General features: G+C 53.6%; 3 protein-coding genes across 7 annotated transcripts; 1 reads left to right on the top strand and 2 right to left on the bottom strand.

Annotated features, from left to right (window-relative positions):
• Positions 1–77: 77 nt before the first annotated feature.
• USP5 (ubiquitin specific peptidase 5) lies at positions 78–13,108 on the bottom strand. 2 transcript variants are annotated; one of them, XM_004448502.3, is made up of 20 exons: positions 12,886–13,108; positions 10,073–10,198; positions 9,742–9,808; positions 9,413–9,546; positions 9,151–9,296; positions 8,796–8,980; positions 8,249–8,343; positions 7,337–7,530; positions 6,520–6,591; positions 6,107–6,194; positions 5,867–5,992; positions 4,794–4,947; positions 4,307–4,481; positions 3,612–3,700; positions 2,975–3,097; positions 2,289–2,432; positions 2,068–2,213; positions 1,722–1,875; positions 1,339–1,423; positions 78–718 (listed from the first exon to the last, which is right to left on the bottom strand). In XM_004448502.3, exons 1-20 carry the CDS (start codon positions 13,093–13,095, stop codon positions 625–627), a joined length of 2,607 nt encoding a protein of 868 aa, XP_004448559.2. In that variant the 5' UTR covers positions 13,096–13,108; the 3' UTR covers positions 78–624. The 2 variants fall into 2 exon arrangements, with proteins under 2 accessions (XP_004448559.2, XP_004448558.2); XM_004448501.3 differs by having other exon boundaries at positions 2,906–3,097; positions 12,886–13,106.
• A 172-nt stretch (positions 13,109–13,280) lies between these two features.
• Positions 13,281–19,775, top strand: CDCA3 (cell division cycle associated 3). Of its 4 annotated transcripts, XM_058282695.2 has the most exons (7): positions 13,281–13,412; positions 13,630–13,861; positions 14,144–14,313; positions 14,570–14,699; positions 14,971–15,264; positions 15,389–15,492; positions 15,611–15,952. In XM_058282695.2, the coding sequence occupies exons 3-7, from the start codon at positions 14,194–14,196 to the stop codon at positions 15,755–15,757; spliced, it is 795 nt and encodes a 264-aa protein (XP_058138678.1). In that variant the 5' UTR covers positions 13,281–13,412; positions 13,630–13,861; positions 14,144–14,193; the 3' UTR covers positions 15,758–15,952. The 4 variants fall into 4 exon arrangements, with proteins under 4 accessions (XP_058138678.1, XP_058138679.1, XP_058138680.1 ...); XM_058282696.2 differs by having other exon boundaries at positions 13,281–13,861; XM_058282697.1 differs by lacking the exons at positions 13,281–13,412; positions 13,630–13,861; positions 15,611–15,952 and adding exons at positions 13,874–13,948; positions 19,614–19,775.
• Positions 17,405–23,838, bottom strand: GNB3 (G protein subunit beta 3). The gene is made up of 10 exons (XM_004448510.5): positions 22,759–23,838; positions 22,421–22,507; positions 22,108–22,146; positions 20,834–20,940; positions 20,692–20,755; positions 20,404–20,566; positions 20,245–20,311; positions 19,954–20,155; positions 18,885–19,101; positions 17,405–17,959 (listed from the first exon to the last, which is right to left on the bottom strand). Exons 2-10 carry the CDS (start codon positions 22,475–22,477, stop codon positions 17,853–17,855), a joined length of 1,023 nt encoding a protein of 340 aa, XP_004448567.1. The 5' UTR covers positions 22,478–22,507; positions 22,759–23,838; the 3' UTR covers positions 17,405–17,852.
• Positions 23,839–23,848: the final 10 nt, after the last annotated feature.

The raw sequence follows: 23,848 nt of genomic DNA, 5'->3' as shown, positions 1-23,848 counted from the left end.
GGGAGTTCTCTGAAACTGGCCTGCCTGCTAGCCCCAGGGACGATAAGTGGCTACCTAGGTAACAAACAGGACGCAAGTTAGCCATTGTACTTTTATTCACATCGTGTATTTTGGCATTTTCCAGAGGACAGGGAAAAGACAGGGTGGAGAAAAGACTGAGGCAGGAGGGTGAGGAAGGTCCCCATTTCCCTCAGACCCTTCCCGTGCCAACCACACAGGGAGCAAACACAAAGGGGGAGGGGCGCATGGGCACACCCTCCCCTAGAAGAGGATGCACGAAGCTACACCCACACACACGTAAGACCCCCTCCACACCAGGAGGCTGGGCAATTACACAGAGAAGCAGAGCACTGTGGATTCGAGGGGCGGGAAGCATCCAAGTCTCCTTCCAGGTAGGCAGTAGGCCCCCTCCCTTCCCCTTCCTGCTCTATCCCCAAAGTCTATAGGGTGTCCCCTTCCCTTGGCTTGGCCATTCTCCCATGGCCTCCAGCTTCTTCCCTGCTGCTGGGGACAATAAGAAAAAGGGTGCAGAGCAGGGGGGGCTGAGATCCACTCCTCAGTCTCTATCCCTCATGCCGGGTGGTCTGTCCCCTGCCCTCAGTGGTAAGGGGTGAGGGCAGGCTCTTAGCTGGCCACTCTCTGGTAGAAGTAGATGTAGCCCAGGTCCTTGGGTGGCTTCTCAGAGGCACACACTTTTTGGTCATTGTAGATCACCCATCTGGGAAAGTGGAGTAAGCAACAGAAAAGGATCAACAAAGTGGACATTCCAAGTTGCATCATCAGTCCCTTAGACATAACCTCTGGAGAGCGGATCCTGGTGATAATGGGACAAAGGTTCCCAATATTCACTGGGACCCCAAACCTTCAGTCCACCTGCTACCTGCCTGACTGGAGCTTCCCAATCCCACAAGGGCCATTTCCCCTACTCTGTGTCTTCAGACCCTCCAGTATCTTTACAACCCCCACCCTTGCCCCAATCCATTCCTATAAGTCAGGGCTCAGCAAACTTTTTCTATAAAGGGACAGACAGTAAATATTTTAGGTTTTGCAGGCCATCTAGTCTCTGACACAACTACAACTTCCTGCTGAGCATAAGAGCAACCACAGATGGTACATAAAATGAGTGTGGTTGTGTTCCAATAAAACTTTATTGACAAGAGCAGGTGGCTGGCTTTGGGCTATAGTTTGCCAACCCCGGCATTAAGGGATTCTCTCATCTCTGGTGAATTTGTGCCCCCTATTAGGCAGTCCTTTACCTTCTCCTGCAAATATCCTGAGGACTTCCAGGGTGCCCCTGCTCATTCCCACCGCCATTTCCCCATGTGCAATGCCCCTCACCTGCCCTCCTTCTTGATGTGGCAGACGTAGTGACCACACATGGTAGAGGTGCCCATGTGACTAATGAAGGCAAAGAGCTGATACTCTAGGGAAGGAGAGAGAGGGCAGAGAAGAAAATGGGAGAGGAATCCTTGAGTGCCAGTCCAAAGAGATATCTACTAGTTCAAAGTCAAGACAAGAATTTCACGGACTGTGGGGCATATATGGGGTCAAAAAGCTATCTCAGCCTCCTAGAACCCCACCCTTGGAAGTTACATTAGTGGAAAGAAGCATGTGACCCCTCTGACCCTTGAAGAACGCAAAGCTGCCTTGGAACAAGGGTCATGGAGTGGTGGATGAGCTAGATTCCACCAGGCCTGTCTTGTTTTGCCAGGGACACTTACTTCCAGGACCATCCCGGACTTTAGGTCCCACCGGCACAGACTCAGAGATGGAGTCAGCAGCTGAGCGGCCCTCTGAGATGTCCATGGCAGCTTCGGCATCCAAGTCATCAATGTGACTGAAGATCCAGTCCACAGCCCGCTCTAAACTATTGTTCTTGGAGAGAAGGGAAGCATTACTTTTTCTAAGAAGTTCTGGGGCCCTGGCTCCTTCATCACAGTCACAAAGGGGCAGAGCCCCAGCCTTGGACACGCCCTACCCATAGCCCTTGTCCTCAAAGGATGGAATCTCACTTCCACCTGCTTTATCTCCCAAAGGCCCCAAGTCCTCAGAAGAGACAGCCCATACCGTGGCCCGCAGAGCTTTCAGAGCCTGGTCCCGGGAAAAGCCCATGGAAACGATAGTGGTCACACAGTCCTCAGGTGGGGGATCGGTGGCTGCGCTTGTGGAGCCAGGCCCGCTGGAGCCAGGCAGGATGAGGGGGTTGGCAAAATCTGTCAGGATGTGACAGGTCATGTTTAGAGGGGGATGGTAGCCCTGCCCCTGCCCTACCGCCCACCCCTACCTACCGGGATCGTCCATGTGTGACATGACCCAGTTCATGGCCGCCTCGGCCCCGCTGTTGCCTGTGTAGTAGACGGCTTTCCGGCAGGCGTCCATAGGGAAACCCATCTCCACCAGCTGGATGATGACCGATTCATCCAGCATGGGTGCTGGGGGAGGGAATTGTGGGTTCAGGGACCTGACTCTGCGGGGCACCACCTGCCCTCTTCCTCCCCGTCCAGCCCCCCAGCCCTCTCCCAACCGCCGTTCATGCATTTTTCTCAGACTTGCTCCAGAACTAAAATGGCCACACAAAATAAGAGTTCAGTATTCTAAAGGCACAGAATCCAGGCTCTAGATCCCTCCCCTTTCTCACGAATGGGCCCTGTTCCTGGAGCATGAGCTCCCTCTCCACCCCACCACCAACCCAGAGGCAATGAGGGTAGAGAGGCATTAGCCAGTGCGAATGCCATCCACCCCATGTGGCTGAGAGTGCTCTAGTTGGTCCCCAGGTCCATCAAAAGAGGACAGAGGAACTTTAAAAGGGAGGACAGGAGAAACACAAAGGACAGGGTTGGGGAAGGCAAGGCAGAGAAGGTCCCCATCAGCAAAGGAGAGACAGGCAGGAAAAAGAGTCACTAACATGTCGGAGAGGAGAAGTGAGGGGAGCAGAAGGAGTCTTCGTCTTCGTTGCCATAGAAACCAAGGCTACCTTTGGGTTCATCCGGAGTGACCAGGGGTGGGGCAATGTCAGGCAGCTCCTCCTCTCCAGGCTGCAGCCCTGTACCCCTCAACTGGGAGATGTCGAGTTCCTCTGGCATCTCAATTGACACGTCTGCAATTGGAACAGCAGGAGAAGTGTCACGTCAGCAGCTGAGGTCCTCCCAGGTAAAGCATTGTGGGCAATCTCAAAGCCCTGCCCCAATCTCAGAACTGCTCTGTAACAAGCAGCTGCTAAGAGCAGAACCAATTTGAGGAGCTGCTGTGTAATAAAAATAATAGTGGGTCTGGGAGTTGGGAGTCCTGGGTCTAGATGAGCTAAAGACAAGGAAGGGGAACTCTGGTGAATGCAACAGAATTGTATACTTCTGTGGGTCTCAACTTCCTCATCTAGAAAATGAAGTTAAACTTGTAGCTCTCAAATTACAGTTGTTAGGGGTCTGTAAGATCCATGAAAGTTGTTTCAAGATTACCAAAATGAAAACCAATTATGAAAATAAAACTATGAAAATCACTTCGGGTTGCAAATCATAACTGCAGAATCAAAGAGATGCTGCTTTACATGTGTTAAGGTCCCCTTCTGGTGGTGAGCTCTTTTTCTGCTTAACCTCCCTTCCCAGCCACCATACCCAGTTTCTTGGGCACCCAGTCTAAGCCGAAGGTGAACTTCTTGATCTGGATGACCAGGTAGTCAGGGAATGAGGCAAACCGTGTGGTCCTAGGGAAGAGAGAATGTCCTGGTACAGAGAATCCCAAGGCTCTCCTCTCCTGAAACCCCCACCCTGGGGTTCAGCCTCTCCTGGGGAGAAGACCTACTACCGCAGAAGCTGTTCAAACTCTTCTGTCCCCCTGGGCAGGTACAGAGCCTCTGCAGATAAGGAGCGATGGAAGCCTTACTGGCAGGAGCAGCAAAGGGGCAGGTAGCTGAATTTCCTTCAGACCAAAGGACTCTTTCTGATCCTAAGCCTGTGCCAAAGACATGGCTAAGCAAAAAGTAAGGCCATCTGCTGGAAATCCTGCCCACCACAGGTACTAAGTGCCTGTGCTCTACCAGATCAAGGGAGTGAGTGAAGAGAGGCTCTTACAAGAAAGCAGACCCTGCCCCATGAGAGAAGTGGAGAGGGAATAGTACAAGATAAGAGAAGTGACCCAGGTCTACTCCTGCTAGGGCCCCTTGGTTCCCTCAGGGCAATTACCAGTCCCTATGGATTCACCCCTGAGATTCCAACCAGGAAGGGATAAAAGAGGAAAGAGACCAAAAGTTATCTCTTGGGATTACTCTGAGAGAGGCCTGAAGCCTTAGGCCGAGACCAAGAGGACTCACTTGACAGCAACCGATTTGGCCTGCAGGGCGGTGCTCCAGAAGTCATCCACCTGCTCAGGGGCTCCGTAGGCCTCCAGGCAGGAGCTGAAGGGCACCTGGGCCCGAACTAGTTCTGGCAGTGGCAGCTTCTCCTCTTCAGCTTGCCGCTTCTTCTCCTCATACTCCAGAAGCTCCTCTGGCAAGAGAATTGATGGGTGAGCCATCATCACAAGGTGCTGCCCCTTCCCTTCCTGAGCCTCATCCTACCGTGATGGCTTTGGCTCTCTACCCTCCCCAAGTGCAGCTGATGCAGGTTGCCTCCCTTTCTCAGTTAACAAACCAAGGGCGAGGCGAATCCTACCCACCCCGATAGCTAGATCCTCCGGGTGGTGGAACAGGGCACCCCATGGACTGGTCAGCCCAGGGCTCTGGGCCTGTAGGTGCCCAAGCACTCCTCACAGACCTTAGCCTCCAGCTGCACCCAGGCCTTGCTGACCGAGCAACCTACCTTTGTTAAGGGCTGCGTCCATGGGCACAGGCAGCTGCATGATGTAGTCAACTCGCTGGGTGTACTTAACCTTCTCAGTGGCCAGGCACTTGATCTTTTCCTCCACCAAGAAGCGGAATACTTCATTAGGGTTTTCAGAGCTCCGGCAATTCCTCTATAGGAAAGAGGCACAGTGGGCAGGTCTGGGCAGCCAGGGCATGGAATGGGGGCCTGGCAGGTTCATCAGGGGGTCAGGAAGAGAGGGCAATAGAAGGGAAACTAACATAAGGGGCAGGGGGATGCAAGAATATATACAAGCCTTCCCTGTTTAACAACCCCTCACCAACTCTGGTCCCATCACAGCACTGCAAGACTGGGTTGGAACATGCTGATATTTTTCTTTATAAGCAATAAGCATTCTCATACTACTTTTTAAAAAAATATTTATTTATTTACTTATTTTCCCCCATCCCCTCCTCCCACCCTGACATATTGTTTTTGTTTTGTTTTGCTGTCTGTGTTGTCTTCTCATTTTCTCTCCTGTAGGATTCACCGGCATTCGATCCTAGAGACCCCTGATGTGGAGAGAGGCTCCCTGTCAATTGCGCCACCTCAGTTCCTGGCTTCTGCTGTGCTTCACCTTGACTGCCCCCTCGTCTTTCTTTTTGATGCGTCATCACCTTGCATGACTCACTTGTGTGAGCACTGGCTCACCACGTGGGCACTTGCACAGGCACTGGCTCGCCACACAGGCACACTGCTTCTTTTTTACCAGGAAGCCCCAGGGATCAAACCCAGGTTCTCCCATATGGTAGGCAGAAGCTCTATCACTTGAGCCACATCCACTTCCCTCTCTACTGTTTTGAGTATATCCTTAACTAGGCTGCAAACTTACTGAGTGCAAGATCATTGCTTTACTATTCTCTTCAGGTGCAAATGCTCCTCATGGGGAAGGCTCAGTGCATGTGGACTGTCAGGTTACAGTGGGTGGGACTGGGTTGGGGCTGACAGAGGGCAGGAGAAAGAGAGTGAACCGAAGATAGATGAGTGTGAAGGCGCTCCCCCAACCCCCTTGCCATCTTCCAAGTCCTTACCTCCACCATGTTGATAAGGTGAAGGAAGAACTCTTGGGCATCCTGCTGCCGGTTGGTGGAAAACTCAGGGTGGCCCTTGCCAACGAGGGCCTTGAACATCCGAGGGGCAATGCCATCTTGGATTTCCTAGGCACAACCAGGGCAAGGACTCAGCTGGGGCTCAGAGGCTACCAAGTGGCCTTTAGACATCTCCCAGACCTCTGTTTCCCCATAATGAAAGGGACAGAGTCTCAGACTGACCTTTTGTTCTGGCACCTGCTCCCCATCGCCCGACTCTGGCACTGGCTTGGAATACTCTCCAGAGAGAAGGCCATGGCCCAGCTTGGCCCTGAGATGACATCCAAGAGAACCACTTAGCTTAGAACTGAACACTAATGACCCTTTGATAGCAATCTTTATCCTTTCCTCCCCAACTCAACCCCTGCTCATGACTCTCCTTTGACAACTCTCTAAAATGTGAAAAATCTTAAGTTTCCAGAAGAACCCAGCTCAAGAACAACAACACACACAAGACGCAGGAAGCTTAGAAGAAAGCTTATGACAGGCCAGGGGCCATACTGCTCCCCACCCCATGTGGTCATGGAAGAGAGGAAGTGCACACAGCTGCAAGTGAGGCTCTCCACAGCCTCGGTATATAGGAGCTGGCTACGTACACCTGGGTGCTGAAGTCCTGGGTAGGGTCCGTTGGGGCATTCTGGAAGATCTTCTCCAGCTTATCCACATACCTAAGTGCCAAGCGAAGGATAATTGGAGGGGCTTTGGCCTGGGCTCAGAGGAAAAGGAAAGGGAGTTATCTACTGACTTCCGTGAACTGGCTCCCCCCAGAGTGGGGAGTTATTGGTGGTTGAATCTTGGGGTCCACATCCCCCCAGCAACCAGTTCTTCCCCCCTCACAACTAGGTCAACGTGCATGCTCTGAGGCATTCTTTCCCTCCCTCCTCCCCAAGACAAAGCCAGGGAAAGGAGAAGGCAGCTGAGATTAGGATATAGTTTGTAGCATATTAACAGATTTCTAAGTTTTCACATATGCCTTAGGTCCCCCCCCCATTAGACAGCAAACTCATTTATGCTAAGAATTTGCCTGTCTTTACAAAATCTTAGTTTCTAAAACCCTCTCTCCCCAAGTGCTACGTGTCCATATTAGGTGTTCATCTGATGTCACTGGCCTAAAATAAAGACCACCTGCGAACCCCTGAGTCAGGCAGGAGGCCACAGAGAGCCTGGGATTTGTTGTTCTGCTCTGCAGTGAGAGTTGGGTGGGTTTGGGTACTGGTGGTACAGTTATAGAATTTGCTCCCCTCACAGCATGCCAGCCATAGTCTAAAAGGAACTATTCTAAGATGGGAATAGAATGCAGAGCACTGAGGGCGGCTAAAGGCCGAGTGTGCCCGAGGCTGGCGACCAGGAGAGAAGCCGGGAAGGTCAGGGGTACAGAGCCAAGGGGCCAGGAGTGGGAGGGGCACCACTCACTTCCTCTGGAAATCAGGGATGCTGAAGAGCACCTGGACCACGGAGTTGAGGTAGCAGCTGTTGCCCAGGTTCTGGATGCCTGTGTAGCCAGGCCCAAACAGGGGCTTAAGAGGCACACCCGACTCCTGGATCAGCTCCCATTCGCCAATCCGCTGGTTCATATCTATCTCCAACTCGGTCATCGTCTTGTCTGTCTGCATGGGAAGGGGCATGTTAGACAGGACAAGAAATTCAACCCCTGTATTTTTCACATTGACCTCTCCTGGGTCTCTAGCAATGCACCCAGCTGGAGCCTAGAAATTGTCCAACTGTGGACTCAAACATGGGAAGTACGGTAGATCCATCTAGCCCACATTCTGGAAGACCACAAGCAATCCTTCCAGGGCCTGTTAGTCATCAGGCCTCCACCTGAACGAGGGATGACATGAGTCAACGGGCCCCATTCCCTCTACCTGGGATGCTGTTCCCATCCCAAAGTTACCCTCACTCATCCTTCAGATCTCCCTTCAAACATCACTTCTCGGGGAAACATCCCTGATCCTCTAGACCAGATCCTCTAAACGTCCCTTACTAGATAATATTGCAGCACCTTTACCTCTCTTTCATTGTACCCATTGTATGTGGTCTGTAATTATTCGCCTATTTGCGTATGGGACCAGTGTCTGCCTTTCCCTCTAGAAAAGTCTTTGAAAGCAAGGACCACACCATCTTTCTCCCACAGTGACTAGCACATAGTAGATACTCAGGAAGTAATCAGTGAATGAGTAAGTGATCCCAGAATATACTTCAAAGAAAGCCCACATATCCTTGGGGACTGGGTTAATTGTGGTACCTCTTGTCCAAAACCCTACCTCGGCACCAGGCAAGGAAGAAAGAGGCAGCAATTAGAAGGTCAAGCTGAAGAGTTCTCACCTTCTGCATCTTTAGCATGTCGATACCAAAGTGGGACAGGTGCTCAGCTAGGTTGGGGTCCAGGACCATGTCATCCTCATCGTATGAGTACACATCTAAGGCAGAAGGCAGGCACAGTGTTGGGGGAGTGGGGTGTGGCTGAGGACTGTCCTGAAGGGGCCTTGGTGGGACATAGGGGCTGGCCTGTAAGGGTAACCCTCTGGCTTCCTTGAATATCAGTGAGGTCCTGAGCCATTCTGGGGTTGACTGTCGGAGAAGATGGGGTGAAACCGGAGGAGGGTTGGGATTAATTATGATTTTACCCCTGTTGGAAAAAGAACTAAGTAGGTTTGGAAGGTCACTCACCAAGTAGCTAATAGTGGTTACCTCTAGGACGGGGACTAGGATTGGGGGGTGGCTAATTGAAGATTTAGCTTTACCTGCAATAGTTTCATTTTTTTTTTTTTTTTTAATGAAGAGGAGGTACTCATGTACTAGTTATGTAAAATTAATAAAAATTAAAACACATTTAAGTTCAGAGGTGGGGGAGGAGAGGAGAGGGTTTTACCAGCTCCATCAGGCGTGATGGTACCCAGCTTGACAGCCAGCGGATAGCCTGTCTCCCTGTAGTGCTCCACGGCATGGTTGTTGCCCCCACTGCCATCGAAGTAGCGTCGGCCACAGAGGATGGAGCCATCTGTCAGGTTGAGCCACAGGTTCTCTCTCATGTCACACTTGGAGCACTTCCAGCCACTGACCCAGGGAGAAGAAAATTAGCTACAGTGTGGGTCAGGGGTACATGGAAGTGGTAAAGACAGGGGGCACTGCGGGTCCCTGTCAGTCCCAAGATCTACCCCTACCCTGAGTCTCCCTCCCTGCCCCGCTCCCCTGAGACTCCCCAGGAGGGGCTATCCCTTCCTTACCAGGGAGGGATTCGAGCAGGGTTGTCCAGCTGCTTGAGGTTGAAGGCATGCTTTGACACCTGCCGTACTTCCCCATCCCAGGCCTGCACCTCCTGCTTGCGGGAGGCGGAGTCGGCTGACAGTAGGGCTTCCACCGCACTGGTCACCTGGAAGAAGCCGAGGGTCAGAGACAGTACCCACTCCTAGCCCTCAGGACCCTCCACCCTCTTGCTCTCCAGCTTTTCTAGGGCTTGTGCAACACATCACGTGAAGGCATTCATACCCGATCTCTGACAATGTCAGGCAGCCCCCCCAACCCATCCCGGGCAATCTCCAGGTAATCCGGCAAAATGACAATCTTCACATCTTCATCGTATTCAAACTTCTCCTCGGTGAGGTCAAACCCGCCTTCCACACCTGGTGGGAAGGAAAAGGAAGAGCAGGGCAATCGCATACTCCAGAGGGAAATGTCCCTCCTCTGATTTAGCACTTGACTTTGTTCCCTCCAGGGCTCTAGGGTCATTGCTCAGGCCCATTGTTTTGGGGCTTTCCTGGTCCTCCTGAGAGCAGGAAAGACCAACTCAGAGAGAAGACAACTGCAGTGGTGCTCACCAATAGCCAGCCGGGTGGGCTTCTTACGGGGCGGGTCGCCAGTGCCTGTAGTGGGGTCCTCCTCTTTCTGTAACAAGGAAGGAAAGGCAGGATCAGCAGTGACCACCAGAGAAGGAACAAATGAGAAGGACAGAGGAGATGGGGCAGGTTAATACAGGAAGCAAATGGAGCCAAAGAACATCTGAGCTGGGTTTTAATGACACAAATAAAATAGGTAAAAGGAGGAGGCTGAGGCAATAGGAGATCAGAATGGAACAGAGAGATTCCAGATGGGTGCCCTGTGGACCATGTCTGCTCTGGCCCCAGCCCTTGCCCCACCCCCTGCCCCTACCGGGCGCCGGGTCCGTCGGAGGTGCAGATAGACTCGCTGGCCCGTCTTGTTGTAGTGCCTCTCCACATACTGTTTCCCGAAGCCCAGGAATGTGTTCATGCAGATATAGAGGCCACCCTCAGACTCCTGCAGGGCAAGAGGCAGAGGACGACACACAAGGAGGATGAAGCTGGCCAGGTAGGGAAACCAAAGACCTGGACTCAAATACTCCTGACCTCTTGAACAAAGGGGACTTTGCAAGTTATTTAGCCTTGTGGGACCTGGTACATAGCTAAGATTCCCTCTACCTCTTCCTATGACTTTGTTAAGAGCCAACAAGGATACAAGGGGGCTTAGTAACACCTGCCAGTTGTCATCTGTTTTCCTGCTTGCTTACTCTTTGCATTTTAGAACCCTCCACTCAATTGCAGAGTACTCCCTTCACCTTTCCTGGGACCAAGAGAGCAGGAAAGTAAATGAGGATTAAATGCTGTGAACGTCCAGGGCCAGAGATACAGAGGGAAAGATCCTTTCTTGGGAGAGGAAAGACCTGCGTGCCAGTCACTGAAATCAAACCAGGAACACTTAAGACAAACCTGATCTGATCTCTATGGTTCAGAAAACCTTCCAGATGGGAAGAGCACCCCTGAATGGGATGCTGAACTCCTGAGCTCCCCAGCAAGACCAATACTTTTCTTCACTACACTCTACTACATGGCTGAACCCACAGTGCGAACCTTTCCCCTCCTCTGTGGCTGAAGCTTCACTCCAGGGAAACAATGCCTTGTCTGGCACTCACAGCTGAACCTGGCTCCCGCATAGCAGGGACATGAAGTCTAACATTCCCTAGTCACCATCCTGCCCTCTCTCTTCTCTGGGACCAATAACTAAGAAACCCACTGAAATCCAATCTGCCTTCAACCTCAATGCCATCCTTTTCCTAGAACAACCTGGCAACATGTGCTGAGACAGCTAGAACGCAAAAGAATACAGGGAAAAATAAGCATCCTGAATCCACCCAGAATCACAACTGAAGAGGGTGGATGGGCTTTCCCTAAGGATGAAAAAGTTCACCAATTCCTTTGTAAATAGGGCCATGGAGAGGAAATTGGAGTCTTTCCTCAGATCCAACAATAGGTATCTTCTTCCTAGAATAAAAGCTCCAGTGGCCTTGAAAATTTCTCTGTTGTGATATTTAAAATAGGGCACTGTTTTAGGCAGTTCTTAGTCCCATAGATTGCTCTGTACCATTCCGAAGAACAGTGTGGACTTGCAGTTTTCTTGAACAAATAGTGCACTTTCTACCAGTGAGGTCACCTAAGTTCCTTTCCACATGAACCCAATCTGAAGATAATCAAATATGCTGGAAGTTGGTTAACAAAGCAACCAGGCCATACTGAAGACCTCTTGACTTGGAGTGAGTGAAGGAAAGTGTCAGAAGATTACAAAAACCCCTTTTGGATTATTTAAAGCTGTTACTAAGGAGAGTAAAGAGAGACCCACTGACTTCATCTGCAGGGAATTAAGTAAAACCTTTCTCTCCTGAGAAAGATGATGCTTCGCCAATCCATGTGTTGGATAACCTGAAAGGAATGTGGGAGCTCTCCTGAGATGAAACTGCTCTGTTGAAAACAAAAAGAGCTCATTTCTCCAAGGATTAGGCACCCTGAGGCTCTGCTCTGAGGAGTCTTCTTTTACCTCAGCCAAAGCCAGTCTTCAGAGAAGCAGCATATGATCTGAGGCCCAGATGGAGGCCTAGCAAATCAGGCAAGCCACAAATCACAGTGATGATCCTGAACTGAGCCTTAGATCATGCTGCTATACTCAGCGCTGGTGATGCATTAATGAAGCCTTTCCCCTCTGACTTGCAGTTTTCTGGCTGGGAGCTGGTCTGGCTGAACACCCTTGGCAGGGCCCAGCAGTCTTGAGGGGAGGGCTGGTGAGGGGGGCGGATCCCAATCAGGCTGCTGCCCTCCCAGTTCAGGCTCTGGCCTGGCCCAAGTCTTGTCTCTGCTTGAGGGTGACACAGAAAGGCAGAACTGCAGGAAGGGAGGCACCGGGTGGAGCCTGCAAAATGTGAAGCATGGTGTGGGTGGTGGCTTTGTCTAACTAGTCAAGAGTGGGAGCCGGGATGGGAAAGGGGCCTTGGCACTCCCCAGGAAAGAAACCATTTCTCTGGGAATACTTCAGATGGGGTTCCCTCAGCTGTCCGAGATGCGCGGGGAAAAGGGAGGGGGCTACGGCCATAGTTCACCTCAAAGGAGAAATGACGAGGGCTTTCCTCCCCTCCCTACCACCAATGACCCACCTCCCCGCTCCTGTCTATATTAACCACGGGTGGCGCCTCCCTAACTCAGCCTTCCTCAGAACCGGCTTTCTTCGTAGCCCACTTCCAGACTACTAGCCGCCTAGGACCCGCGGTCCCCACCCTCCACGCCAGAACGGAGGGGGTCGCCTCCATCCCTCCCACACGAGACTACAAAACCCATAGAGCCATGCGCCACAGGCACGGCCGAGCAGGGATCACTTGGGGAATGTAGTCCGACGGCCGGGTTGCGCCCTTAGCTTAGAACGGCAGAGGGGAGTGAGCGACTACAATCCCCACAGTGCTCCACGAGGCAGGGCGCGGGCGAGCTGAGCGCGGCGGCTTCCGGGCCTGGTAGTCACACGACAGCCCCAGCTAATGAAAAGCAACGGTGACGAGGAGCGTGGAAGACTACAAGTCCCATGGTGCACCGCGGGGAGGCGGTCGCCCAAGCCTTGCAGGCCCCGGCAGAATGACCAGGGCGATGGAAGGAAGTCGTGCTTGCTGCGGGCGTGGGGAGCGGGCTTACCGGCGTGTCGAAGGAGAAGGCGCACTCGTCTTTGTGGACCCGGTCTCCAGCCTTAGGGACTCGGATCGTCGGTAATACTGACAGCAGCGCCTCCTCACTCAGCTCCGCCATGACACCGGCAGCAGCTCTTCCACACACAGCGGCTCCCACCGTGCCTAGTCCCCCACCCCCTGCCCTTCCCGTCCAATGAACACGACTCGTTAGGTGCATGCGCTAAAGGGAAGACGCGCGAGATTGGCAGTTGGGCGGAGCCTGTCTACTAGAGCTCTGTCCCCTGCCCTACTCTTGGCCAAAGCCAATGGGAAGCGCTCCTAGTGCAATTGATAGTCGAAGGAACCAATTCCACTCTCCCAGGGTGTAAGCGCCTGTAAAGCGGCGAGGCGGGCCCGGGAGTTTCTGCGGCTGCCACTCTGGGAGACCTCCAGTCCCTTGGCGTGCCTTCTATTGAAGAACCAAAGCTGACGGTTGTTCAAACCAGTCAATCCCAGAAACTTTCCAGGGGACTTGTCCAATCGGAAAATAGAAGGGTGATTGTCTTCTTGTTATTTGAAAAGGGGCTGTCCAATAAGGTGGCGTTTGGGAGGGTTCGTGTCGATCGAGTGATTGATAACTCCGTCAACCAATAACGACTGCTAGCTCTCTCGCTTCAGGAGACCCCGACAGAACTCCGTCCCCAACTGGTTTTGTAATAGCGTAATAAGTAATTATTCTATCTTTTTAATAAAATTCTCTTTGAGACTGCAGATCTCAAAAGCGAAACCTGGCACTCAAAGTCTGACAATTGACTCGCAGCCCGACGTTGAACAGAGGTCCCGTTATCAAGGAGGCACCACCCCTGAGCCGGCCAAGGCGCTGTCCACTGGCCTCACTGTCTCTGTGATAGACGTCCTCTCAGCCCAATGACTGCCTGCGCTGGGGGCGGCTCCCTCATGGCGGGCCTATGGGGGCCCACGTCGGCTCAGCCAATAGGATCAAGGTAGGGGGCGTGGCGGGAGGTTTGAAACTCACCTTCGGGAGTTGAGGCTCGAGCTGCTTGTGGACCCAAACCTGGAATCGGGGCCCAGTAAGTGCTTTGAATACATTAGTGAATGAATTGGAGGCCCGGGATGAGGCTTCACGTCAGCCTCACCCGTCATTATCCCCGCCGAGGCCTCCGGCCCAGCGGCCGGGAGGTTCCTCAAATGAAAACTGGGACGAACGGGTGATCTAGGGTCGGACATGGCCGCGGTAAGGACTGAGCTTGAGTCACTTCTCGCAGGCATCCCCTCCTCGCCCCGGGCCGGGCCCCCTCTACTCGTCCTGGTAGAGATGGGCTTGGCCAAGAGCGTCCCAGTGACCCCAGCGCGGCCTCCGCCGCACAACAAGCATCTGGCTCGAGTGGCGGACCCCCGTTCACCTAGTGCCGGCATCCAGCGCACTCCCATCCAGGTACTCCAGCCGGGGTGGGGGAGCCAGAGAAACCGTCTGAATTCTTGGGCCTCAGCCTAACCTGACCCTGAGAGCGCCCTCCCGCGCACCACCAACCCTGCTTTGAGGCCTTCTTTACTTCCTTCTCCTGTGTGGGCTAGGCTGGATGTCTGAGGACCTTGGCAATTCCTGCTTGGAATGTCGGCCTGAGGCTTGGGGCTTGGGGTGGGGAGAAGAACCATGGCCCCAGACTTGTTCTAGCCTCTGGTCCTGACAGGTAGAGAGCTCTCCACAGCCAAGCCTACCTGCAGCAGCAAAACTAGAGGGGCCTAATCAGGTCCAGGACTCAGATCCCCGCTCTCCTACCCTTGGCATTGTGCGGACACCTATGAAGACCAGCACAGGCGGTAGGTTCTCTTGGCCCAGAGGGTGCTGAGGAACCTGTCACCTAGCCTCCTTGGGTGGGGTCAGTGAAGCCATTCTCTCAGGACTCCTTAAAGGGACCTCTGTCTTCCTGCTTTGGACCTACCTCGCTCTTTTGTCCCTCTCACCTTGATTTCTCTCTTCGCACTCCCTTACCCAATTGGACATGAATCCCCAGGCACCTGTCTCCTTTCCCCCTTGTTGGATGATTTATATCACAAAGGGTCACTTCCTCACTTGCTTTCTTTCCTTTAGACCCTCCAAGCCCACTGGTGAAGCAGCTGAGTCAAATATTTGAGACCGAAGCCCCCAGATCAAATCTGTCCCCAGAACCTGTTTTTCCCCTGGAAGCACCTTCATCTTCTGAATTGGACTTGTCTCTGGGCACCCAGTTATCCCTTGAGGACCAGATGCCACCTCTGAACCAGACTGAGCTCCCGTCCAAACAGGTGTTTTCCAAGGAGGCAGCAGGACAGCTCACAGAAACCACTGTAGCCAGCCAGGGCTCAGACAAGCCCTTGAGAGACCCCCAGACTCCCCGATCTTCAGGTACAGAATCTAAGGGAAAAGTTTAGGGAAGAGAAACTAGGACAAGGTCCATGCCTGAGGGTGGGAGAAATAAATTCTAAGTCCCTAATTTGGGGTCCTTGCTTTAACTCTTTACCCACCCTAGGTTCTAAGCCAAATAGACGGAAACCAAATGGCAAGGTACTAGGGAGATCCCCCCTCACCATCCTGCAGGATGACAACTCCCCTGGAACCCTGACACCACGACAGGTAAAGGGAGAAAGGGTGAAAGCTGTTACTAGGAAATCCAACCCAGCGGGCGGGAGATCCGTACACCCAGACCTGCTCTCTCCTGATCAAGCTCCCACTTGCACACTGCCTTTTGCAGGGTAAGCGGCCTTCTCCCCTGAGTGAAAATGTTAGGGAAGGGGCCATCCTGGGAACTGGACGACTTCTGAAAACTGGAGGACGAGCATGGGAGCAAGGCCAGGACCATGACAAGGAAAACCAGCACTTTCCCTTGGTAGAGCATTAGGCCCTGCTTGGTCCCAGCCATGGGTTTCCCCTGGATCTATTGATGTTTTGTGTCCTCCCACCCTTTCTTTCCCTTGGGGACTGAAGAAAGGCTTGTTTTCTTTGACTCTCCCTAAACTATCAATCTTGGGACTGAGAGCTTGATTGGGCTTTGTGTCTTGTATATTTCTTGTATATTAAAGGAAGTGATTTTAAATGTTTTAAAAAGTTATGCCTAAACCTTGCACTGGGTCTTCTGTATATAGAATGGTATCCTGGAGAGCTCTTGTTCCCTGGCCCAAGGGACCCCACCGATTCCTCTGAGCATCATGTTCCCCAGGCTCTGTCCTTGGCCCTTTCTTCTTGCTCTCCCCAGGTATTCATTTCTGTGGCTTTAGTTGTCGCTCACCTATATTCTGCTGACTTGCAGGTCTCTCTTGCTGACCCTGACCTTTATTCAGCTACCCCATAAGCACTTCATCAGTTCATCTAAAATTGAATTTAGGATCTTCCCCCCAAAGCTATTCTTCATTCCCTATTCCCTATCCTTGTGCATAATAACATTATCATCCAGTTGCCCAAACCCAAGTCTTGAACATCATCTGGAAGCCTTCCCTCTCACTATCCCATAACTTAGCACTTGGTCATCACATCCCAGTGATTCCACTATCTTTACTCTTTCCCCGATCTCTTTCCCTTGCCCCTCTATCTCCATCACGCTGGATTTCTTGCCACCTGCCTCCTACCTTGTTACCCTAGTTCTAGTCTCCCCTTCTACCAATTCATCAACCTACATTGCTGCTAGGGCGAGCTTTCTAAGCAGCATGATTGATTACGTTGCAATTCTGATCACGTTGCAATTCTGATTCTTCATTGGGTCCCCATTGTCCTCAACATAAAGCCTAAACTCCTTAGCCTGGCATTCAAGGCTTTTAATAATCTGACTCCTTCTCAATATAGCTGTCCTCCATAAACACACACATATATACCATTGGGAGGCTGCATGTGCACACACACTCCCCCAGCCACCTAGTGAAGACCTTCTCCTGACTCATCTCAGGCCTTTCTTCTCTGAAGATTGGGCTTCTGCCTCCACATTCCTCCCCAGAAGCTGTCCAGTATCTATCTGTAACACTTTATTGCACTTAATAGTATATATGCTGTCTTCTACAGCTCCTTAAGGCCTAGCACAGTGCCTCCCATTGAATAGACACATTTATTAAATGAAAGACAGGGTGGAGTGTTGCTTCCAGGCTTGTTCTCCTTCTTGCCCTTCCCTGACTTTGCTGCCATTGAGAATGACTTTGTCACCCCATTGTGCCCCTTGGCCTGTTACTTAGGTCTGGCTTGACTCTGGGCTTTGCCTGCAGCCAAGCACAGTGACCCTTCATTACCCCAGCTCCCTTCTTCCTCAGAGAGAAGGGACCTGGCCCTCTATTTGTTTTCTCTAGGGGAGTCTGGAGTTGGAATGGAGCCCCACAGAGTTCTAGTCCCAAATCTCTAGAGTGTGTGGGAAGGGGAGCCTTCAGGCTCAGGCCCCTCAGGCCTCCCTGTGCTTCCTCAGGGAGAAGGTTCGGGGCTTCTCCTGCTGAGGACCAGGAGGGTGAAGAGGAGGAAGGAAGATCCAGGTTGTGGAACAGAAGGGGGTGGATATCAAACATCACAGGCATACCAGGGTGCTACACTTTATTGCAGGTGCTTTAGGAAAGAAGAGAAGGTAGAAAAAGGGGAAAGCATGAAGTAGAAGGCAGCTGGGATCAGAGAGCTGGCACACCTGTGCCACCAGGCCTGGGCAAATACAGTTGCCGTGGGAGGGGGCTTATGGGCCCTTCTAGTCTAGAAGGCTGTTGGGCCTGCAAAGGGCTGGGGAGGGGTCAGTTGTCCTCGCTCAGTAAGGGAGAGGCTGTCAGGGTCATGAGGAGGGGAGGGCATGGGAGAAAATGGGGCAGTTCTTTGTTTCTTCTGTCCCTAATGCTTCCTCCCAAAGGCACACTCCCCACACTTCCCACTGCGCTCAAAGGAGAAAGCTTGGTGGGAGAACCTCAGGGGGATTGGGGCAGGGGTGGGGGAGGGGCCTGAGTGTCTTCATGACCTTCACCTCCCCTCCTCCAGCCTCCTCAGTTCCAGATCTTGAGGAAGCTGTCCCAGGAACCAGTGGCCACAGCCATCCCATCAGCCGTGATCCCCAGGCAGCTGACCCTGTTGTCATGGCCAGAGAGGATGCCTGAGGAAGAGGGGATAGAGTCAGCCTGTCTCCCAGTGCTGGTCTGGAAGGGGTGGGGGTGGGCGAATCCCAGGGTGGATGGGCTGGGCAGTGGGCTCATCAACCCCTGGAAGAGACTGAAAAAGGATTAGCCCTAAGGAAAGGAGTTTCTCTTGAGACCAGTCTCCACCAAGAACCTGAGATTGGGAGAGAAAGGTGGCAGGGAGGGACAGGGAAAGTTGGCAGTGTCAGCATACTATGAGAAGAGCAAGGGGGCAGAGTGGTGTCCCCGTTCCTTGAGAGGTGCTGGAAAACAGGGAAGGTGACTCTTTAGTCCTATCCCTTTGTTTCCAGGGGAAGAAACAGGCCCAGAGAGAAGTGACTCCCCCAAGAGCCCTCAAGAGTAAGCAACAGAATTAGGATTTGGATCCTGACCTCTGGCCAGTGTTGCTTTCCTTCAGCCCCTGGTCTTTATCAAGAGATGAAAGCATACTATCTGATTCCACTTTAGACCAGGCTGGTCCAAGAGAAGCCCCTAGGTTGGAGTCAGGGCCTCAGGTCCCTCCAGATGGCCTGCTGACTTTCAGAGCTCCCTGAGGCTGCCCTTTCCCTCAGGTGATGCCCTGGAAACCTCCAGAACCCAGAACTGACTGGACATTCAAGGTCCACAGATCAGGATGACCAGAAGGAGCTCCTCTGGCAAGGGGCAGCCATGGTACTGGGCAGTGGAGAAGGGCTGCATAGGGCAATGTTTCTGTGAGGGAAGACCCTGACTGGGAACAAGGGGTACTGGATAGCAGGGGTGGGGCTCAGCATTATCCAGGAATTAAGGAGCAGCCGTGAGTGGGTCCCAGCAAGTAGAGCTGGAGGGAGGGTACGGAATAGGGAGGGAGGGCCGGGGATGGTTCTTTCAGCGGAGGACTCAACAGGTGGGGCTGGCCCTTACCCACGCGCTCGCCCTTTATGGAGTCCCAGACATTGCAGTTGAAGTCGTCGTAGCCTGCAAAGAGCAGGCGTCCGCTGAGGGAGAAGGCCACAGACGTGATGCCGCACAGGATGCTCTCGTGGGAGTAGGCCGTCAGCTCCTGGTCTGCCCGCAGGTCAAACAGGCGGCAGGAGGCGTCGTCCGAGCCCGTGCAGATGGCCTCTCCGTTGGGGAAGAACTGAGGGTGCAGGGAGCAAGGGGTCAGGGCTCAGACCCGCGGCCTCTCTCGCCCTCTTCCTGCCTCCGGCCTGGTGGCTCTGGGCATGCTGCTTCCCTCAGCCTGTCTGTCCCTTCCCTGGCCTGGGATGGGAAGCAGCCGCAGCATGGCTCTTCACAGCTGGCCTGTTACACCGCAGCTGCATGCTCGCGGCTCCCCTGCACAGCCTCATTTGCTCCTCACTACACCCCTGCAGGCAGGCATCGTGCCATGCCGCAGGGCGAGCACCAAGGCTGAGGGGAGGTCAGCCACTTGCCCAGGGGCCCCAGCTAGAAGGGGCAGAGTTGTCCCAGACTCCTCTTAAAACAAGTGGGGCTCCAGGTTTGGATCCTGGACAGAAAAAGAAATTGCTATTATTGAGATAATTGGTGGTATTTGAATATAGACTGTAGATTATAGTATTGTAGTAATGTTAAATTTCCTGATTTTAAAAATCATACTCTGCTTGTGTAAGAGAATGTCCTTGTTTTTAGGAAATACACACTGAAGTATGCAAGGAGTAAAGAGGCATGTCTGCAACTTACTCTCAAAAGACCCAGAAAAAAAAATAATACATAGCTATCTAGCTATTGATCTATGTGTCTTCATATATCTACTTCTCTACAAAGAATAAAGCAAATGTGGCAAAATGTTAACAGTTAGTGAATCTGGGTGAAGGGTAGATGGAAGTTCTTTTTGTTGGTCTCACAACTTTTCTGTGAAGTGGAATTATTTTAAAGTAAAACACTGAAAATAAAAAGAACAGGGCTAGGGAAGTCATGGAGGGAAGGCAGGATGGGCTGGGCTGCGGTGGTGCCGGGCAGCTGAGCTCACGCAGATGGCGTTGATGTCCGACTCATGGCCAGTGAAAGTCTGACGGCAGGTGCCTTCCCGCACGTCCCACAGCTTGGCGCTGGCATCACAGGCTCCGGAAATGAAGAATTGGAAGTCGGGAGATACAGCCAGGCTCATGCAGTCCCCCGTGTGTCCCACAAACACAGTCTTCTGCTGCCCAGTCTCAATATCCCACAGGGCGCTGCGGGGAGGGATGGAGAAAGGAGTCATAGAGAAAGGCCAGCACAGGCCTGCCTCCCAGCCCCAGCCCCTGCAGGCGGCAGTCCTCACCACGTGGTGTCCCCTGAGCTGGTCACAATGTTGTTGTCATCCAGGAAGCGGCAGCAGGAGAGATAACCTGGGGGGTGGTGAGAGGACAGTGCCCTGGTGCAGAGCCGCCACTGGCGGGGGCCTGGACCCCTCGGGGCTGGAAAAGAGGGTCCTGCTCACCTGCGTGAGCAGACAGCTCCCGGCTGATCTTGACGTTGCCCTCCCGCGATTTGAGGTTGTATATGGAACACATGTTGTCCAGCCCCCCACAGGCCACAAAGTTCCCCGACGGGGCATAGGCACAGGTCATGACCCAGGAGGAGCGCAGTGGAATGGCATGCACCTGCAGGCAGGGTGCAGAGGCAGGGCCTGAGCGGAGCCCCTGGGTGGGGAAGGAGCGGGGTGCGGGTGAGCATAGTGCCCCCGGGAATGGGGTGGTGGCGGAGGGCCAGGGCGGCAGGCTGGTACCTTGTTGGTGGTGTAGGTATCCCACACAATCAGCTTGCCATCTTGCGAGGCACTTACCAGCAGCCTGGGAAGAGGGCACCCCACATCACCCAAGTTCTCCTTCCTGCCTTCCCCTCCCCTCTGGGCACCTCCCAAGCCTCACTTGGAGTCAGTGGCCCAGTGCATGGCATAGATCTTGGCCAGGTGCCCCCTTAACGTCCGCCGCGTCCGCATCTGGACTCGTCCCACAACCTCTAGGCCAGACACCAGCTGCAGAGAAAGGGGTGAGCAAGGTACCTGCCCAGATCTCAATGTCACAGCCACTGATGGGTGCAAGTTTCTGCTCTGTGCCAGGCTGTAGGTCAGGCTCCCCTGTCCTCCAGCCTTGGTGAAATAAGTCCCTGCCCAGGGGCAGCTTAAACTAACCCAGAAGACAGATGCATCGCCCGTAGCAGGGTGTTGGCAGGTGATAACAACCACCAGGTGGGGTGGGGGTGGGGGTAGGTTATTTCCGTGATGTCAGTCCTCCCATTTTGGCCAATTTCAAGGTTCCAAAGTGAAGTCACTGAACACAGACTTGGAGAGAGATGCGCACCATCGCCTCTCCCAAGCCGGGAGGTGCTGTCTGGGGCACACCTCTGTGGCGTGGCCAAATCTAACTGTGGGTCCTGGTCATCTCCAGGACCCAGAACTGCACCTCCTGACACCCATGCTCCCAGGTCCCTCAAACTCTAACTGGCTTCCAGGCTTAGGCTGGGGGTCCAGAGGCATCAGGCTCGACTTGCCATTTACTGGCTTTGTGGTCTGGGCAAGTTACTTAACTTCTCTGAGTCTGTTTCCTCACTTTGTAAAATGAGCCTTATCATAGCACCACCCTTTCAGAGTCATGATGCAAACTCAATGAAATCATGTACCGAAGCAACTTAGGTAAGTGTTCTGTGCATGTTTGCTCCTGTTAACATTGAATCCAATCTAAGATACCATTAGCCCTATGAAGCACCATTATTTTATACATCACTAAAAAAGAAAACATGCCACTTTTAATTGTAAGCCATCATCCATTGTTGGATGTTCAGAGAGCTCAAAATGTGGAAAAAAATATATGCACCTTAGAACTGATGAAAACTTTACTAGGCAATTATCAGCACCTGGTGTCTATAAGAGCCTTTACAAAGCATTTTTACCCTTCACCCTCACGGCCCCGCGAGGGGGCGCAATCACTCTTGTTTTGTGGGTGAGCATCTGAGTCTTGGTATCTTTAGCGTCTGATGGGTGCCTGGCCCGAGTGGGTCTCACTAAACATTGACCGAATTCACTGGTGCCAGTTCCTCACTCCAAGGACATGCTTTGCCTAAAGCATGTCGTTGCTGATGAGGGAGACCCTTCCCTCCCTTCCCCCGACCCATGCCCTGCCTTCAGGGGCACAGGAGCTCTCACCTCTGCCATGGTAATGTCAGCACAGGCTTTCCTGGCATCCTGGGGGGGAAGCAGACGACGTCAGGGGAGGGTAAGGCTCCGGCGGGGAGGGGGGAGGTCCATGGGTCTCTGAGGTAGATGAGCTTGGGGTTCTGAGGCTGGGGGGTCTCAAATATGAGATCCAAGTTCTGGAAGTTGCTGGTCACTTCCAGACCAGGGGCTCTCTAAGGTGTCAGAAGAGCGAACCCAGCCCCTCCCCCGCAGGCCAGGGACTCCCTCATGTTCCCCGTTCTGTGCTTTCTGGGGTCCCCCAGTGGGAGGGCTCTGGGGTTACTGCAATCTGCTTCTTGAGCTGTTCTGCCTCCTGCCGCAACTGCTCCATCTCCCCCATGGCTGACAGATTGAGGGGCAGCTCCCACTCCTACAGAGGAATATAGTGTCAGCGCTGGGAACCCCCCATCAGGCCACGTTTCTGTCCCTCGTACCCCACACCAGGCTCCTCATAAGGGCTGGCGCCCACTCCAAGAAATAGGGAAGTGACTGGGGTGACTGCACCCCTTCCCAGCCAGGCCCTACAAGTTCCAAGTCCTGTGCATCCTGCCCCAACCCTGCCTGCACCCTCCCTCAGGCCCCCAAGCCCAGAGAGCAGCGCCCAGGCCAGCTCCCGCTTACTTGGGCTCTGACTGGACCTCTCTCAGGTTTCCAGCTCCAGTACCCAGGCGCCTCCTCACTCCTTCAGCCGCGACGCCCCGTCACCTGCTGGGGCTCTGCCGCCAGAGGAGCTGGCCTGGCCTGGCCCCGGCTGGGGTGGGGGTGTGGGAGAGCACTGACAGGGAAGGGTAGGACGGCGACGTCAGCGGGCAGAGGTGGGGCGGAGGGACGGGGAAGGTGGTGTGCGGTGCCCAGAGACTTGGGCACAGCCCAGGGGAGGGGTGGAAGCGGGAGCGTGGGGCTGGAGAGGGAAGCAGCCCCTGACAACAGGCCCGGAGGGGGAGGAGGGCTGACCGGGGTGCCTCCCCGGTCAGTCTCTCTGCAGGCAGAGCTGAGAGCATCGGGCCCCATGGGATTAGAGCAAAGCTGTGAGGGTTGGAGCTGGGGCTTGGGAGGGCTGCAAGGGAGCAGAAGCAACCACGGCTCGTGCCCCCTACCCACTGGGCCCCACCAATGGTGGTGATCTTGGCAGTGAGGCCTCATTGACCAACCAGTCCAGGGGCCAGCATACTAGGGTGAGAGGTGGCCACAATGTCAACACCTAAAACTATGTCCCTTCGCTCAGGGGAAGGGGATTCCGGTGACTGCGGGGAGGGTACGGGCAGGAGCTGAGATTAGAAGGGACTGATCTGGATAATCCTCCTGCTGGACAAACCCCAACCAGCTGCCCCCGGGTCTGATCCTGGGGAGGTAGGGGGAGGGTACAGGGGAATGGGTGGGGTGGGACAGGCCTGCCTCTGTTTCAGGCAGAAGGGACTGCAAGTGGAGGGCCATCCCCTGCCTCCCGGCCAGGCCTGGCCACCTGGCCCCCTCTTTGTCCCCACGACTCACGGGCCCTGCCAGGGCTCTGAAAGCAGGAGTCAGAGGCGCCAGGCTGCCCCCAGCCTCTCTGGCGCGTGCGGCGCCAAGCTCAGCCAGGGAAGACAGGGCTTGGAGGCCAAGGAGCAGCTGTCGGGGCCTTTTTTTGCACGAGGAGGGTCCATTTGCATGAGGAGAGGAGGTGACTGAGATTCCCTGACAAATTGTAGGCTTGCAAGGCCCCACCTCTGGG

The sequence above is a fragment of the Dasypus novemcinctus genome, chromosome 20 (genome assembly GCF_030445035.2).
Source record: "Dasypus novemcinctus isolate mDasNov1 chromosome 20, mDasNov1.1.hap2, whole genome shotgun sequence".
NCBI lineage: Eukaryota > Metazoa > Chordata > Mammalia > Cingulata > Dasypodidae > Dasypus > Dasypus novemcinctus.
This window is presented reverse-complemented; position numbering and strand designations above follow the sequence as displayed.

Coding starts and splice junctions, on each gene's coding strand:
- USP5 (XM_004448501.3), bottom strand. CDS start 13,095: ATGCACCTAACGAGTCGTGTTCATTGGACGGGAAGGGCAGGGGGTGGG. Junction 5,993..6,106: donor AGCAGGTGCCAGAACAAAAG/GTCAGTCTGAGA, acceptor GGTTGTGCCTAG/GAAATCCAAGATGGCATTGC. Junction 3,098..3,611: donor CTGGGTGCCCAAGAAACTGG/GTATGGTGGCTG, acceptor TTCCAATTGCAG/ACGTGTCAATTGAGATGCCA.
- CDCA3 (XM_058282695.2), top strand. CDS start 14,194: ATGGGCTTGGCCAAGAGCGTCCCAGTGACCCCAGCGCGGCCTCCGCCG. Junction 15,265..15,388: donor CCAGACTCCCCGATCTTCAG/GTACAGAATCTA, acceptor TACCCACCCTAG/GTTCTAAGCCAAATAGACGG. Junction 15,493..15,610: donor GAACCCTGACACCACGACAG/GTAAAGGGAGAA, acceptor TGCCTTTTGCAG/GGTAAGCGGCCTTCTCCCCT.
- GNB3 (XM_004448510.5), bottom strand. CDS start 22,477: ATGGGGGAGATGGAGCAGTTGCGGCAGGAGGCAGAACAGCTCAAGAAG. Junction 20,567..20,691: donor ATACCTACACCACCAACAAG/GTACCAGCCTGC, acceptor CCCTGCCTGCAG/GTGCATGCCATTCCACTGCG. Junction 19,102..19,953: donor CGGACATCAACGCCATCTGC/GTGAGCTCAGCT, acceptor CTGCACCCTCAG/TTCTTCCCCAACGGAGAGGC.